This window comes from Nanorana parkeri, unplaced genomic scaffold (assembly GCF_000935625.1).
Source record: "Nanorana parkeri isolate BGI_ZX_2015 unplaced genomic scaffold, ASM93562v1 scaffold1125, whole genome shotgun sequence".
Lineage (NCBI taxonomy): Eukaryota > Metazoa > Chordata > Amphibia > Anura > Dicroglossidae > Nanorana > Nanorana parkeri.
The window spans coordinates 120,806-138,543 of NW_017307393.1; the positions used below are offsets into that span (position 1 = coordinate 120,806).

Genomic DNA, 17,738 nt, shown 5'->3' on the forward strand with positions numbered 1-17,738 from the left:
TGGGGTAAAGGTGTGGTACGGATTTTGGAGGGACCCTATGTCATTTTTTACATTTACGGTTTTTACATTTTAGACTGGGACACCTCAAGATTTTGTTTACTTTTAAAGTGTGCTGTGGCCGAAAAAAGGTTGAGAAACGCTGGTATAGACCTCAGATGGAGATGAGCCAAGTACCTGCTGCTTTCAGTATTTCCCTCTCCGGAGCACAGATTCCCATAAAATATCATATATTCACCCAGTCCAGCCAGGCAGCTATTATTCTTCATGGTCAGACAATTTACATATGTACTTGTTTCATTGGATATCAAGATGCAGAAAGCACATATTATTTTATAATAATAAGTAGTTTTCTGCACCAACCATTTTAAAATGCTTATATAATATACAACAAGATAATTTTAAATCCATTTGCTCCAGCTAGATTTGTTTCGGGAATTCCCACTAAAGTATAAAGTGCAGCATCAGGGATTTCTAATACTGACGTTCTTAAATGAAAACATTGATCACTCTCTAATGCCGAACAATACAAACGGCTAAAGCCGACAGCTTGGCTGACACTCAAGTATAAATTGCTATAAGCAGATCTTACCATGCCCAGCTACAAACACCAAAAAGCACTAAATCTTATACATGGTACAGATGATAGATGGTGCTACACATTTAGGAGACCGTTCAGGATGATGACTCATAATAATTTATTAAGATGCAGAACAACTCTGAAGGCATCAGAAACCGAGGAGTGTGGGGCCTGGAGAGTGTGTTCTTTCAAAGTATTTAAAGTTAATCTCTAGACAAAAGCTAAAATCACATTTATTACCATTTTTATTATATATATCTATATATAGATATATATATACATACATATATATATACTACATTTATATCTGACGACACTGCCAGTGACGCATGTCACCACATTCTCTTCCGCTCCTTCCACACCCTCCAGCAGATATTTTTGGACATGCCCAGGCCTGTGACACATGCAGCAATGCATGCTGGCTTATGTATTTTACAATCCCAAGAAAGAGGTAACCTAGCGTCACTGCTGCTGCCCCCTTGTGCAGAGCGGAAATGAGAGAGAGGTGTCACCCACATGTGGACAATAGAAGCAAAGGGTTGGAAGGATTACCCTACCTACACTTTATGTTTTTAAATATGAAGTATAGTGATTAGCTTGGCTGTCTCATGGAATATGAAATAAAAAAGGTGCGGTCATGACTTTAGATATCTTTTACACTGGATGGTTTGTTGTCAGTTGATCTATTTAAAAGTACTTACCAAATATAAGAAAAAGATTTCACTTACCACAATCTTTCCCCCTGGTCCCTGACTTTTCACGGTAACCCCAAGCCATTGATTTTCTTTACTCTCCCGATTCCTATCAACTGACAGAGAAACAAAGATTTAATTAAGAGTAGAACTGAAACTATATCTAGGCATGCAATTTTCTAGAGACAGACAGGGTTATCCTGCTAAAATAGACAAAGACCTCTTATTGTCCAATACCCACATTTCAAAACTGACAGTACATTGTGACCACATAAAGTAAAACACTGTTTTATAAAAAAGCAATTCCACCAGTAGATTCTCATTTTCATTTTGAGTTGCACTTGTTCAAATGTGTCAGGAATGAGCTAGAATATAATGAACCCTATAGCAGAAACAGTCCATCAACTTGCATATTCAGAAAGGAATTGTATCAGCTGTCCCAAACTATCTGCAGTTCATGATGTATCCTTGGAATATCCCCAGATATGTGCCTTGGTTTTCAGTACTAAGCAACTGCATAATGCAAAATTTACAGTATGTGTGCATATTAAAATATCAATTATTAGCATATCTATTAAAGAGGAACATTCAAAGTTTAAAAAAAAATATTTTAATTCTAAAATGTTAGCCATGTAATAATTGTGTTGGCATTTTGACACAATATTATTCTTGGTAAGTTTAAAAACACCAGCTTGGCCGTGAAGTGTCTTATGAAATTAATTTACAGAGTTGGGAACTATGAACAAGGTAATGCAAAGGTCGAAGCTGAATTGTGAAGTCCAATAAACCCAGAACAACCCATCAGATTTCTGCTTAAGTCATATTAGTGAGAGATGAGTTTGATTTTTGTGGCTATGGGCCAGCAGATATAGTGCAGTAAGGCTGAAGACACTCGGGGGACTGTCCCATAGAGGTCTAAGAACACCCTGTGTACAGGCGCAGCTAGAGGGAAGGAGATTCAGACCAACTCTGTGAGTTTCAGGTGAGTATACAGCTGAAGAGGGGGAAGGTAGGCTATTTTATGTCATGGGGGTAGGCAGCCAGGTTATGTGTACTTTCTCTAAAAGCAGTAAACTGGCACTGGCATAATGAATGGTTATGAAAATAAAATCCCCATTGATATTGGAAAATGAGCAGAAGATGCATAATTGTGCACAGTTACACCTACTGGCCATGTATATTTATGTCTTGTGCAAACACACATTACACCAGCCTTATCTCAAGGAGAGAACATCAATCAGCCCAGGAAATACCTTTTGCATTGGTTGATCCAAAAGTATCAGCACAGGTCTATCATGGGGCATATTCTGCAGACCAGAAGGGGTCACCAGAAGGTAAACCATTTAACTACAATAGGCCTGTCTAAAGAATAATTTTCCTTCACTGGTTTGAGTAAGCCCCAAAACAGACTGCAGTCTATATGGGCCCACGGGTGCACAATAAGTACCAAAAGGGTCACAGGTTGGGCACCAGAGCTGTAGAAGATAATATGATTAAAAAGTAACAAAATTATAGCGAACCTACATTACCAACATGGGAGGGTTATGTCATTTCAGGATGGCTCCACAAAACGATTTTACAATGCCTGGTCATGTTGGCATAGGTAAACGGAATCTCAAGCCCTGACTGACTAACCATATGTATTGTATGTCTTTGGTTACTTGGCTCTCTTTACTTTCTTTACCCTCCTTACCCCCATTATCTTTCCCTGCTGTCCTTTCTATGTCCTCTTTCTTCCTCAACCTATATCCTGTTATGATAATACTGGAGATGTATAAGTGACATGCTAGATCATGAACATAAAGATTGCTTGTATCCTACACAATTTGTAACTACAGGATGTAAGATCTCACTATTGGTTTTGTAACTTTCTTGAAAAACTTTTCTCAATAAAAATGATTGAATCTAAAAAGTACTAGGGCTACTCTGCATAGAAGGAGCACAGGAGCCTGCCAATCAGCTTGTTACTATTCCCTAGGTGATATTTGGGGGGCGTACAGGGACAATGAGGGCATGCTGGAACTTATAGTTCAATTACATGTCCCAGCATGCTCTCATTGCACCCGTACACGCCCACATATCACGGGGGGGGGGGATTTGGTTCTGCCCCAGGCACCCGTTACTCTGGTTACGCCCCTGTCTGTGAGTACCATAATTTAGTCTGTATGCCTGAACAATACATGTATTCATTATATTCAGATTATTTGTCAAAGTCTATTGATTTCTGAACAGATAATTATACAGACAGACAGACAGATGGGACCTTTGAGGCCTGTCTTTTCACTGTGGATCAGAACCCACAGCTATGTGTAGGAAGACATCTATTAAATGCATGTATGGCTGTAGACAAAGAGCAGCTAGCCCCATGGGCTTCTCGAGTCTGGTTGCAAATTGATTTATTCAGGTAACAACATGATTTGGCAGCTTCCGGGTAAGATGAAAAAGCTATTGTTCATATACCTTGTAAGAACATGTTATTAAGCCACTGTATTTCCAAGGATTGTTTGGATACAGCAGACCACAACACATGGGAGAGTTCTAAAGTATAGGTTGTCTTTCATTTTTTCATTACAGTAAATCCGCTTTGTACCTCTTTATGTTGTGTGCCCTTATTTATGCATTTTACTGGGCTGGGAAGTTATAACTCTACATTGTCCTGTAATGAAATCTAATACTGCAGTGCAAACAAAAGTACAGAAGTTTAAAAAAAAATAACTGCATGCCATAATATGCAGATCAGGAGCTTTGACTTCACAGTTCTTTTAATTACTCCATGTTTGCCTCTGGTTATTAAAGCCAGAAACAGCCAAGCAAAAGCACAACTAACAGAGCCCAATTGTCAGGGGCACTGATACTGTGATAATATGAGCAAGGTGACAGTATCTCTTTAATGCCACTGGTCCATATAAGCAAAATTGCAATCTTTTTTACAATGTTGCATTTTACAATTATGCTGGGCAAACAGTGTAAAACTGGTCATGCACTAATACATTTTCGAATAAATGTTTATACAAAAAAATCTCATGAGGACTATTTGATAATGTCATCAGACTTGACCAAAATTGTCCAAAATTTCGCTTTATTTTAACATTTGTTGATGGAATGAATGGAGTTTCCCAAAAGAAAAGCACATTAACTGTTAGAATTTCGCTTCATTCTGTGCCTTAGTTTTTTTTTCATCACCATGGCTGAATATAATTAGCATTTTGACCCCTGGCTATTAGGGGTCAAATTAGCTATTAGAAAATCCACTAAAAGATTCGAAAACAATTTTTTTTAAACAAAATCCTACTGGTGTGCGGCCAGCTTAACACTTTTAACCTCATGCACACTAGCAGGCTGCGGTTAAGCCCAACAAAAGTTATCTGGTAAGTATAAACAACTTTATGCTTCCTAGATCACTTTTTTTCTGTGCTGGGCTTAGTCGCGTTTACACACGTTTAGCCGCATAAAACTGGACTGGTAGACCTGGAACGCAGAAATTTCTACCGTATATACTCGAGTATAAGCCGTCCCGAATATAAGCCGAGGGTGGGAAATGAGGCAGCTACTGGTAGATAGATACCATTAAAATACATTAATATTTATTTAAAAGAAAAATAACCTAGCTCTGTAAGTGGAAAAGGGGGTACAGGGCTACATACAGATCATTTAATACATTCATGTTAGTATAATTGTAAATGTATTGTCTGCACTGTATTAGCAGTATATACTCTATATAGAGTATATACTGCTAATACAGTGCAGACAATACATTTACAATGATCCTCTGCTAACATGAATGGGTTAAATGATCCGTAGTACATGATATGTAGCCCTGTACTATGGATCATTTAACCCATTCATGTTAGCAGAGGATCATTGTAAATGTATTGTCTGCACTGTATTAGCAGTATATACTCTATATAGAGTATATACTGCTAATACAGTGCAGACAATACATTTACAATGATCCTCTGCTAACATGAATGGGTTAAATGATCCGTAGTACATGATATGTAGCCCTGTACTATGGATCATTTAACCCATTCATGTTAGCAGAGGATCATTGTAAATGTATTGTCTGCACTGTATTAGCAGTATATACTCTATATAGAGTATATACTGCTAATACAGTGCAGACAATACATTTACAATGATCCTCTGCTAACATGAATGGGTTAAATGATCCGTAGTACATGATATGTAGCCCTGTACTATGGATCATTTAACCCATTCATGTTAGCAGAGGATCATTGTAAATGTATTGTCTGCACTGTATTAGCAGTATATACTCTATATAGAGTATATACTGCTAATACAGTGCAGACAATACATTTACAATGATCCTCTGCTAACATGAATGGGTTAAATGATCCGTAGTACATGATATGTAGCCCTGTACCCCCTTTTCCACTTACAGAGCTAGGTTATTTTTCTTTTAAATAAATATTAATGTATTTTAATGGTATCTATCTACCAGTAGCTGCCTCATTTCCCACCCTCGGCTTATATTCGGGACGGCTTATACTCGAGTACATACGGTATTTTGGGTAAACTGATCTAGACTGAAGGCACCCAGACGCTGCTGGACGCCTGGGTGTGCATTCAGTCATAGAAAAGCATTACATGAGTCCAGGTGCATTTAGAAATGAGCTCCAAGCGTACCTGAACTCAAAATTTTTGTACGTAGTATGCATGAGGCCCTGTGAATGTAAACAAGTAATTACTGGACTGAAGTAAGACTGCTTTTCAAACCATAAGCTATGAAAACCTCCATCACAACGTATACTTCACTCTAACTCTTGTAAATAGGGTCAAATAGGTTAAAGGGAATGTAGAGTCTTTTCAATTGTTTTTTTTATATAAATGTGATCAATTTTATGTAATTAGTGTTAACAAATCTCGGTATTTAATACAACAAAAATAACATTAAAAAACGAAAATATAAAAATGTTGCTGAAGTTTAATCCATTTATTTTTTGCTTTCCCTGAGTGCTCCTTTCTCCTTTATCAACCTGCTAATGAAATTTGTAAATAAAACGTACCTGTTGTAATGTTATACCTTATTGTAGACCCGATAATCCTCACTAGGTTTTGGCACTTCTCTATGCAATGCTGGCAGATCATGGCTCGGGGAAGAGGCTGATAGGGTGCTTTACATAGCTTCCTGTAAATATTACAACACCCTGCCTCAGTGCCATCTCAAGAGCTCTCAGCCCTGATGCCAGCAGTTGGCTGGATCTTGGGAGGAGTTAGACTGGAGGATTGGGCATTCCTAGGCAGGCTGCAGTTGCATGCAGACTGCTCTAGGTGATATCGACATGAGATGCTGTGGGGGTGGACCATGGACAGTAAAGCGGGGAGGAAGGGGCTAAATGGCTAGCCAGGAAATGGGACAAGCTCTATCTGACTTGCTGCAGCGGTATTATTCTGCATTGCTGTATAAAGTATTGCTGGGGTTTGTAGTCCAATATAGCTGATGGTATTATTCTGCATTGCTGTATAATGTCTTGCTGAGATTTCTAGTCCTCTATAGCTGGTGGTACTTTGCATTGCTGTATAATGTATTGCTGAGATCTGTAGTCCTCTATACAGTGGCAGAACTACCAGGGCCACACAGTTGTAGCTGCGACCTGACCCCTAGCATTCTGCCACTTGGAGGGCCCAGACAGGAGGAAGGGAGCCCTTGTAACGGCCGACATTGCAGGTTACTGGGCCCCCTTCCTTCAGTCTGGGGCCCTCCATCCTTCACACTGTGCCTGAACCATGTGTATCACAAAGCTCCACAGCTATAAAACACAGTAATGTGCAGTGTGGATGACAGACCCATTTTAATGACCATAATGTGCCAACTGTTGTTTGGCAAAGATTCCATTCCTGCACACAAAAGTGCCAGGATGTGAGAAAAAAAGCACAATTGCTGTTATACATAACAAACAACTGCAATGTAACATATTATTACAATATTCTGTTCTGAAAGCAACCCTATTTTCTGGCAGTACTCCTCCTGAAATTAGACTCTGGATCTAAAGATGGGGAATTACAATTTTTTTAACCAATGATATTAAGCAATGTTGTCTGGTTTATGGCTCTTTGAAGTATTATAAAGGATGCACTACTGTTCTGCTAGATACACTCACTGATAACTCTATGATAAATGCAACCTCATTGTCAATTTAGGGATCAGCAGTGCATGACATGCTTTCAGTCACAAATCTCTCTGATTGGACTGGACTGATACTGAAATGCTACTGTAAAAAATACACTCAATCATAAAAAAATATAATCAATTTTGCTGTCCCCCAACTACCATGGGATAAGTAAACTTCAAATTAGGGATGCACTGATGCCGATACTGACCCGCCTCCCAGCTTCCAGATTGGCTAGAAAGCTGGCTTCACTTGTTGCTAAGCAGCCTGGCTTCCTAACCAATCAGGGAGCCGGTCAGCACGTAATGCCCACCCCCGGGCTTCCTGATTGGTCAGGAAGCCATGCTGCCTAGGAACAAATGAAGCTGGCTTGCTAGGGAATCAGGAAGCTGGGAGACGGATGATGACATACCGCCCGGCTTCCTGATTGGCTAGGAAGCCAGCTTCACTTCACTAACCAATCAGGAAGCCAAGCTGCCTAGCAACAAGTGAAGCCGGCTTCCTAGCCAATCAGGAAGCTGGGCAGCACGTCATGACCTGCCTCCCGGCTTTCTGATTGTAACAAGAAAATGGAGGTATAACTCGGACAACTGAGGTGTAAAGTCTTTCTGGCTGCATATCTATTTCTGTGACCTTAACTGGGCTTTACAGATTCTTTGTGTATAAATAGCATACCAGGGGTGCTGGCTTGCTCTGTTTTTCAACCATCATTGCAATAATGCAGAGCAGCCAATCATTATCAAAGGCAAAAGAGTGCCATTACCTTGACAACTCCCACAGTGGGAAAGTGTAATTAGAATTCTCTGCTAGGCAACAATAACAGATCCATGACAAATAGTATCTGCTTGTCGGTTTGTTGTAAGCTAGTGCTATTAATCAACTTCTCTTTCCCATTATTGGAAAGTTCACAATAAAGGAGCTGTGAAAACCCAGAATGAGACCCTCTTGAACATGAAACAGTATCTACTTAACTCCAACAAGCCAGCACATATCTTCAGTATTAGAATTATAGTGGGCTTTGGGAGAAATAAGGACCTGTTTTATTAAAGAAAATCTTCTCAATAATATCAGTTGAAAAAAAAATAGTATAAAATATATATAATAATAATAGTATATAAACATGTTTCTTTATTTCAATGAATGGCTCACTGCTAGTATACAAACACACACAAACATTTGGAATTTATATACTTATATGGTACGAATAGGGAAGATCTATATTAAGATATTGCTAAATACCGAAGACTGATTAGACTGAAGGAGAATGAAAAAATACAATACAGCACAATCAATGTCATGAATAATTAGCATTTTCTGTCTGATTACAGCATGCTAGACATGTATCATTAGAACTTTGTTTTAAGAATGAAATACAAGTAAAACAGTAAATAAAATAACTATGATGAACTGTACCTCCATCATCAATGTCAAGCCTTTGACATTCCTGGGCTCCAGCAGCCAGCGGACACCCATATAGACCACCTGTGCGATTTGAGAACTGGTTTGGTAATGATGGTGCCTGGGGTGCCCCCACCAAAAGCCTAAAAAAACATAAAAATAGGTACTTTAATACCATATATATTTAAAGAGGTATTTCTAAACAAAACAAAATCTGCATTTTCTAACAAGAGAACTGCTTAGGGCCCATTTACACCAGGGCGTTACAGTAAACACACAGTACTGTGCATTTAGTGAACACTATTGTACAGCACACCAAGTGTGCTGTACCATGTGCTAGGTGCACTGCCATTGACATTCATTTGAATGGCACCACAACGCATCTCCAGACGCTGATGTGAACGGGATCTATATGTGACCAGTTTATTATGTTGTATCTCTTTCTGTAGCTAGGAATGAGTGAGAGCATGTTGTACTCGTTCCTAAATTCATCAATGTATCATCATGCTTGTTTTTATTACTAATTTGGATCCGCTCAGCTCTGATATGTTAAGTAAAAGGAATGGCCACATACAAGTCCTAAGCTTGGGCCTCATTCACACTGGGTGATTTGAAATTCCTGCAGCAAAAAACCTACAGATTCCGGTGACAAGAATCTCAGAACTCCCGTTTAGATGCAGCCGCTGTACCCATTTAAGGTAATGACCGGGTGACAGCAGACATATCTGTAAGGGGCAGTCCGCATTCAATCATATGTGATACAATTACATGTGGTTTGGAATATATAACTGTCCCTGAATGCAGGATACATGCACCCAGCAACACTAATCTATTCCAAAGTGCATGTAATCATATCACATACAATTGCATGTGAACTGCCCCTTACAGATGCGGCTGCTGTTACACGGCCTTTAGCTTGAACGGGTACAACAGCCGCATGTAAACAGGATATCTAGGGTTCCTCATTCACACTGCCCAGTGTCAATGAGGCCTAAAGGACATTGTACAGAGACCATACACTCAGATTGCAATGTGCATGGCCAGTTTTCGGAGCAAATAACTGTTGGACAAATTATTTTCTACTTTTTAGGTTTAAGATTTTTTACTTAAAACAGTTCATATTACAAATTAAGTGAACAGTGCTCTTTACTATATGTAAGGCACTAGAGTTAGGTAACATCTGTACTGCCCTTTTTTAAAATTGTTTTAATGTATACCAAAACACAAATTAAATTTGCATATGTATGTTGGAATTATAATTTTAAAAAACCGATAGGATAAAATTCATTTGGAACCATATTTTGCCACCACATGCATGCATTAAATAAGTAATTATTTAAACCGTATTTACTACCAAATGCCGTCATAGTGATGAGACCTACATTCAAAGGTATCAGGTCTGTAAATCTCAATCCTGTGCCTGTCTGTGGTATAATGAAGCTCTGGGAACACTACTGTATTTTAAGTCAAAATTAGTTTACTGATCAAATGTAAAGGATCCAGACTTTGCTTTTCAGGGGAGGAGTGAGCCAAACCCATGTATGTATTCCATGAAATTCTTCTTTGGCAGGTTCACACCATTTTGCGGACCAGATCTGGTCAGCAAAATGGTGTGAACTTGACCGAAATTCCAGTGCATTCCAGACCAGACAAAATGAGACATGCAGTATTTTTCTGGTCTGCTCTGGAACGGACTGAGCTAGTGTGAACAGAGGCCAGAAATAGCATAGGGATATATTAGGATGCATTTTGGGTCCGGAAACAATCTGGTCTGGTGATGATTTGCATGTGGTGTGAATGGGCAAGGGAGGGATATAACCCCTGTCAGCTTTTTTTGCCATTGGGGAGATTGCCCTTCACTTCCTGTCTGATAGTGAGGGAAGTAGCCAAATCGGTTCTATTCAAATGACTGAATGTTATCTTCTGCATAACATGTTATCTAGTAGCTCTGGTGTATTTCATATTCACTCAACTCCTAAACCACACAAAGCAGCTATAATCAAAGAGGCAGCGCAAAATGTAAAATAAAAATGTTGTGTTTGATAACTAATTGTATAACTTTTATATTTACAGTGGAATGTTAGCCTCCTCAATTTCCCTTCCTTGCATTGCAGTGTGCCATGCTGCTAAAATGCACCTTTTTTGTTACATTTGGTGCATTAGGCAGCGCATTCAAATAAATGGGCTGCCTGATCGCAAGACATGTTAACAGGCATGCACTAATGCAGAGCAACACTGTGAATCCAGAAAAGGAAAATGAACAAATACTAACACTATCACATACACATTTCATCAACTATCTCAGTGGCACAGGCTGGCTCAGTGGAGAGAAATCCCTTGAGAGAAGCACAAGTGCCAACATAACACTATTATTTATGGTTAAAGCTTTTAATAGGGTTGAGTGTTGTAAAAACTGTGGGCATGAGCATGTGAATTTTAAACAGTGGTTATCACTCATTGCTGAACTCATTCAGGCCTGACACCCACTTTCTACATCTCCGGTACACAGCAGTACCTTTGTGCACTATAACTGGGCATATTAGGCATGGATGCCACTGCACTGAGCCATTCCTGACACACAGAGCTGGAATGCTGACATGAAGACAGATACCAACAGCTGTGCAACAAGATGTGCCGCAGCTTTAAACTTTAACTCCCTCTAGGCTGCCATCACAGTAACTCTTCCTAGATGTAACACTGAAATTATACAGAGAATAAATGTCTTTAGTTAAAAACCTTACTGTCACATTGCCAGCAGCAATAAACAAGTATTATGTAGGGAATTTACATTAAACCTGCCATGAAAGAACTACGGAGCAAAAATCTTACCTCCTAACTATGTAAGTAACTTCTTATTGTTTCAGAATAGATAACCTTTCAATTTTGTTCAGAGGATGCCTTAATGTGTATCTATACATCAGGGGTGAACAAATTATTATGGAATTCAGGAGCCAGTATTTTGAATTCAGGAACAAGCAGGGTTTTTTTTTTAGGAGCCAGCTCCATTGACAAAAACTAGAGAAAACCTCAAAAGTTAGGTGACGGTTGTAATGTTTAAGGAGCATTGGTTACCTAGCTTGTGGTATTTGTCCAGCCCTGCTATACAAAGATACCCCTGCTGTTCTTGTAAACTTCCCATAAAAACAACTGAACAAGAAAGAAATAAGGTATGCCAAGTCAGATTTATTAACTTATTTTAGGTCAGTGACTCAAAATTTTACAGCAAACAGGTGACCAGTATTTTCAGAAGGGTAGGTCAGCATTGACAGCTTCGAAATATTTTTTCCTGACAGCCTGCCTTTAAAATGAAAATCTGCCAATGGAAACAAAATTATCAGCAATAAACAGTATAGATATATACAGTATATATATATATATATCAGAATAGCAAATAATGCAGAATTGTAGGAAGAGTTGGTTTTTTTAGTAAGGCAGGTCTATCACCAGTGTTGTATATCAACCCACAGAGACCATTTTGTGTGTAATGAGGACAATAAATTAAAATAGCTTGATTGCACTTTTCTTAGCACTCCATTGCCAACGTCTTGGTTAGGCTTTCTGTCTTGACATAAGATGGATACAGGGGCTTTGAGGTGGGGTAATCCTTTAGGAGGTACAGCAGAGGTTGACCTACACAGCTGGAATAAGGTATTTACACTGATGACATGAGAAGGGTGCAAATGAAAGCTGAGAAAATCTCAAAATGCTTTCTGTGATCTGATCCTCATGGAGAATGAAGGGAGACTTTGAGTAATTTAAACAGTTGTTAAGTGTGCATTACAGCATGTCTTTAATTAATGAAGCTTCCGCTGCCCTGAATGGAGATCAGACAACCTCTTTCTTTTTCAGAGTTGAAAGTGATGCAGGCAGATACTGAAATGATGAAGCATAACTAGTCTGAAAAATTCCACTAGAAATGTACTGTGTATTTATTCCCAGTGGACCGCCAGAAATATTCAGGAATGAGATATACAATATTTACTAATGGATGCTTCAAAACAGGGGAACATAGAATGTATGGACTTCCTCTGATGTCCTAGTGGCCTTACTTAATAAGAGAAACTGCAATCTGCAATGTACAATAACTCATGAAAGCAGTCCGACTAAAGTTGGATATACCCGCTTCTATTTTCTTCATTCATCCTGCTGGCTGAACAAAGAAAATAGAACAGCTTCCTCTATTACTGCTTACAAGCATTGATCAAGGAATCTCTCACTGCTTACATTGTATTCCGAAAGCGGCCAACGGCTGCTGTCAGAGTATCCAAAGAGAGTGGGCAGCTTATTGGCTGCTCGCTTTGTTTGGCCGAGAATTTTCTCACATGCTCCTTCGATCAGCTGTTTGAGGGATGCCGGTCGGAAAGGTGCTGAGAGCGGCACCCATGCTTCAAGTTTCGGCCAGTTCATCAAGGACCAGCTGAAATTCGAAACGTGTAGACCAGGCTTTAGTCTTTCATTGATGGGACTTTAGCTAAAATTTGACTAGCAGCCAAATGTTACTGCTCTTTGTATTGCCTTTGCGAATATGCCAAGAGGTGCTGCAAGTCATTTACAAAGTCAAAGGCATCTAACTTACAAGTCACCATAAACAAACACAAGTCTGGTCTGTTTCCTATGGAGCAGAAATGTTTTCTCTCGCAATGTCTCTAAAAAAGAAGATCAGTTCTGAACTGTGGTGCTATAAGAGGATCTTGAAATCTTGGTCACAAATGAAGAGGTGCTGCAAAGTGTTAATGAAGCAAAACCATGTTTGTTGGAAGGAATAGTAAAGAGAAAATGAAAAATTTTTAGGCCACATCACAAAAAAATTGGCTAGAGAGGAGCTATGCTAAATTGTGCAAGAGAGCGAGGTAAAGAAAGGGAGAAGAAGAACATGGTGAATGGATGACATCCAGGAAATGACAGGCAGCCGTAACATGAAGCAGAACATTGACCTGGCAACAGGCAAGGCTAAATGGAAAGCTATGGTGGAAGCAAGGTTCCATGTTTGAAGTTCACTAAAGATCACAATCAGTCATGGTAGCGATAATAATAATGGTAAATGGTTCCATGCAACACCAACAAGCCTAATGAAGTTAAACAAAATTAGGACTACACACAGGAGCTAAATAAACTCTCTACATTCTTACAGATTACAAGAAAAGGTATATTATATGGAAGTAAAAGGGTGGATTTCCTTTAACGCAAACAGCAAATGTAGAATATGCAACCTGTCAATTTAGAGAAAATATGAAGTTAATATATAAAGTCTGAATGAAATGAACCATAAAGTGACATTTATAATATCACTGACTGCTTTGGATAACATGTTGCCTTTTCTTTCTCTGGTTTGCATATATACTGTACAACCCAAATACTGCAATGCACTTTATATTACATGAAGAAATGTTGTATCCTGTTCCATTAAACGTAGCATAACCGTTCCATACCTCCGAGCTTTCTGAGATGAGAAAGAGGGACACCTTCAAGCACAATGTATTTAGGCAATGGACATACCACTGCCACCCCCGCAGTTATGAGGACCATTAAGACTTTATATACGCAAAATGATTGGTTAAACCCAGATGTTTTTTTCACCATGTTTTTCCCCTTTATACTGTCCTTTTGAAATAGCCAACAAGATAATTAAGAGACAGGATAATTAAATAGAACCTTTTCATAGATATCTGTACATCAGACCACAAAAGATGGATAGCTATTAGGACAGAGGGATCCCAAAAGACAGACAGTTCCTCCAAATGAAGGACAGTTGGGAGGTATGCTGTTCTCACTTTTAAGAACTACATAAGGCAATGCAATAGTTAATACCATCACTAAAAAGGTAGTAAAATAGTTAATAATTTTAATGCAAAAACAATCTCTAAAGTCCAAAGCATGGAGTGATTTGTGGCTACAGTCTGGGGAATAATCATTACAAATAAATAGGACAGCTGTAATTAAAGAGAAGCAGTTGAACAGGATGACTGATTAGAGTCGGGAAGAAGGGATTCCCTAGTAATTAATACTGTGCTAATGATGGTGTCATCACAAAGCTGTGAGTATCATTGTTGGACTAATTGTTAAACCTTGCTGGCTGTAAAATTGGATCAAGATCTACCCGTGTTTTAATTGATGTTGTGTGTCATATTTATTCTTAAAGTGGCACTAAACTCAGGGGTTAAATTTTAAAATACATTCAAGTACCTTAACTATTAACAAAAATGTATCTTATTTGTGCATCACTCGGCACTAGATCCTCAAATCATCTCTGAATTCCACCTGACACTGTCCTTCCTTCTGGAGGGTGACTACTTTTGTTCTCCATGGTCCCTGTGTGTCTTGTAAAGTAGTCACCACTCCAAGCTCACTCCCGTGATGGACTACAATCTTACATTTAGTTACTAATTTTTGTAGTCCATCACGGGATGCAAGTTTGCGGTGCATACTTTATAACACACATGGGGAACAAAAGTAGTCACCCTCCAGAAGGAAGGACAGCGTCAGCATGAATTCAGAGGTGATTTGAGGATCTACAGCCAAGTGATACCCAAATATGCTACATTTCTGATTAAAAGTTAGTGTACTTGAATGCATTTCTGAGGTTTAGTTCCTGAGTTTGGCATCACTTTAAGGCCCAGAGAATCTCCTAATGCCTTTACATGGCCAGAAGATTGCAGAGCCATAGTTTAGCTGCTTGATTCGTTTAGAGCAACTAAAACCTGGCAGGCCATGAATAACTATTAGATGCATTCAAGCCGACAATGTTACTTTAAGGACAGGTGCCCACTAGATGTAGCATATTAAGGGTAAGAAAGAACAAACAAATGACAATAATTTCCAAGCACCTTAAAGTAGTATTAAACTCTCAAACATTTTTTCAATAATGAATCCAGATCAAACAAATATAGATTGCCCAGTAAAGTATTTCTTTACATTTTTGTCAGTGTGTGTCTGAACAACTGGCTCCAACTCTCACAGCACAGCTTCCCTGAACTTATTGTCCAGTACAACATCACAAGGGTCAGCACAGTCTCCAGCAGATGTCCATCTACAAGCTTGGAGAAGGGAGGAAAGAGGAGGGGAATGGCTTTTCTTGTTGTACCTTTGTGTTTGTGGAGACACACAGCTTACTAGCACACACAAGGGTAGTTTCATGGGACCCTGCAAGGGAAAGGAGCCACCCTAAAACCGGATATCAGGGCTAGTACTCAGAGAATGGCTGATTATGCAGGAATTGTCATATATAGTAATGTTAAAAAAAACAAAGGAGGTTATTCACAAAGCTGCCAAAGGCAGCCGAGTGAATAACCCAGCTGAAGTGAAGTGAGCTGAACTACGTTTAGCTATTCACTCCAGCTCAGTACGGCTGATTTCAGCCGTACATTGGATGAAATCAGCCGTACATCGGCTGCCTTCAGCTGCACTTCGGTCACCAGAACATGCTCTGAAGGAAAGAAGTACTTCAACTCAGGTGATCCAACATCTGGATTGGCTGAGCCTAAGCTCCGGCAGCTCACTCGTTGCCGTTCGCCCCTATTCTCACAGGGGCCGAACGGAAGTGAGTGAATAGCCAAATGCTGTGGAGTGTCATTCAGCTCAGCTATTCTGCTCGGTACCGAGCACGATAGCAAATCAATGAAGAGAGTTTAAAAAAAAAAAAGTTGAAAAAATACTTTAAAAAAGTAAATAAATATTAAATAAAAAAATAAAGATTTAAAAAAAAAACAATTGGGCGGAGCTAGCAATGACAGCTAGTTCCGCCCAACTGTTTTTAATTGGCAAGCACCTGCTACAGGCTTCTAGCAGGTCCTGGCCAATGAATAACAACTGGGCGGAGCCGGCCGTGATGTCACGGCCGGCTCCGCCCAGTTGCTATTGTTTAATGACAGATCAGCGTCCCCAGGTCATTTGGGTACGCTGATCTGTCATTACAACTGGGCAGAGCCAGCCGTGAGATCAGATTTGAGCATTTTAGTCCCCATAGACTTTAATGGATACACCTTAAAGCCCATTTCCACCATTGTAAGTAGTAATGTAGAGATGATGTACAGTATATGTGTGTACATTTTCATGACTCACATTACAGGATTCATTTTTTTATTGCCTTTTTAGTAGGCCTGAATCCTACAAATTAAACATTTTCTCCACAGGAAACTCTCTCTGACACTGGGGTTGGATTGTAAAGCAGGTGACCCCTTCCTTGTGAGTAATTTTAACAAGATCACTGCACACCAGTTCTACCTTTCCAGGTCACAATACACTGTCCAGGGGGTTACCACTATGAATACTAATGAATGCGGGGAGAAAACTCAGAGAGAGCATGTTAATTTACACAGACTGCTTGCAGAGCACAGAAGTTTCCATTTCAAAAGGAGCCATGAGATGATTAAGAGGACAAAAAAAGTTTGTGTGTTCATATAAAGCAACTGCATATGCCTGCTTCATGTACACTCAGTGTACATTGCTGGCATGTGTTTTTTTAAAAATACCTCCGCAAAGGTGGAAATGGGCTTTTAAAACGTGCATTACAAGCATTTTTGAGTGGGTTTTTTTAGCATATTTAAAGTGTTTTTGCGTGATATCACAGATGCTACTGCTTTCCATTGGGCCAAATAAAAAATGCTTGAAGCTGAATGCCTGCAAAACGCTCAAAAGCGATTCAAAAACACACGTATATGCTCATAAAGACACTCAAAAACACTTTCAGAAAATGCCTTAAAAGCCAACATCTAGGTGTGAATAGGGCCTTAGGATTTTAGCAGTCTCAACCCAAGTGACTGTGTTGCATTGGTGTGCACTCAAAAAAGTAGGGAGTGTTACATTAGCAGTTACAGTTAAATGGGCTGTCAAGCTCAATAAAGTGAAGAAAAAAAAATCACCTAAAAATGCTCACGCTCAGGTTTAAATGGGGACGTAGTGATGTTGATGGCTCATGAAAATATCTCCTTTGTGTATAGAGGA

The 17,738-nt window shown here is 39.3% G+C and overlaps 1 protein-coding gene across 1 annotated transcript in view; it reads right to left on the minus strand.

The window, feature by feature from the left end:
* ITGA7 (integrin subunit alpha 7) overlaps nucleotides 1–17,738 on the minus strand; it is a 124,962-nt gene that overhangs the window by 58,738 nt on the left and 48,486 nt on the right. Inside the window, exons 2-3 of the mRNA XM_018567975.1 lie at nucleotides 8,814–8,941; nucleotides 1,306–1,385 (exon numbers count right to left, since the gene is read on the minus strand). Coding sequence (XP_018423477.1) covers nucleotides 1,306–1,385; nucleotides 8,814–8,941 — 208 coding nt within the window. The remainder of the gene's footprint in view (nucleotides 1–1,305; nucleotides 1,386–8,813; nucleotides 8,942–17,738) is intronic.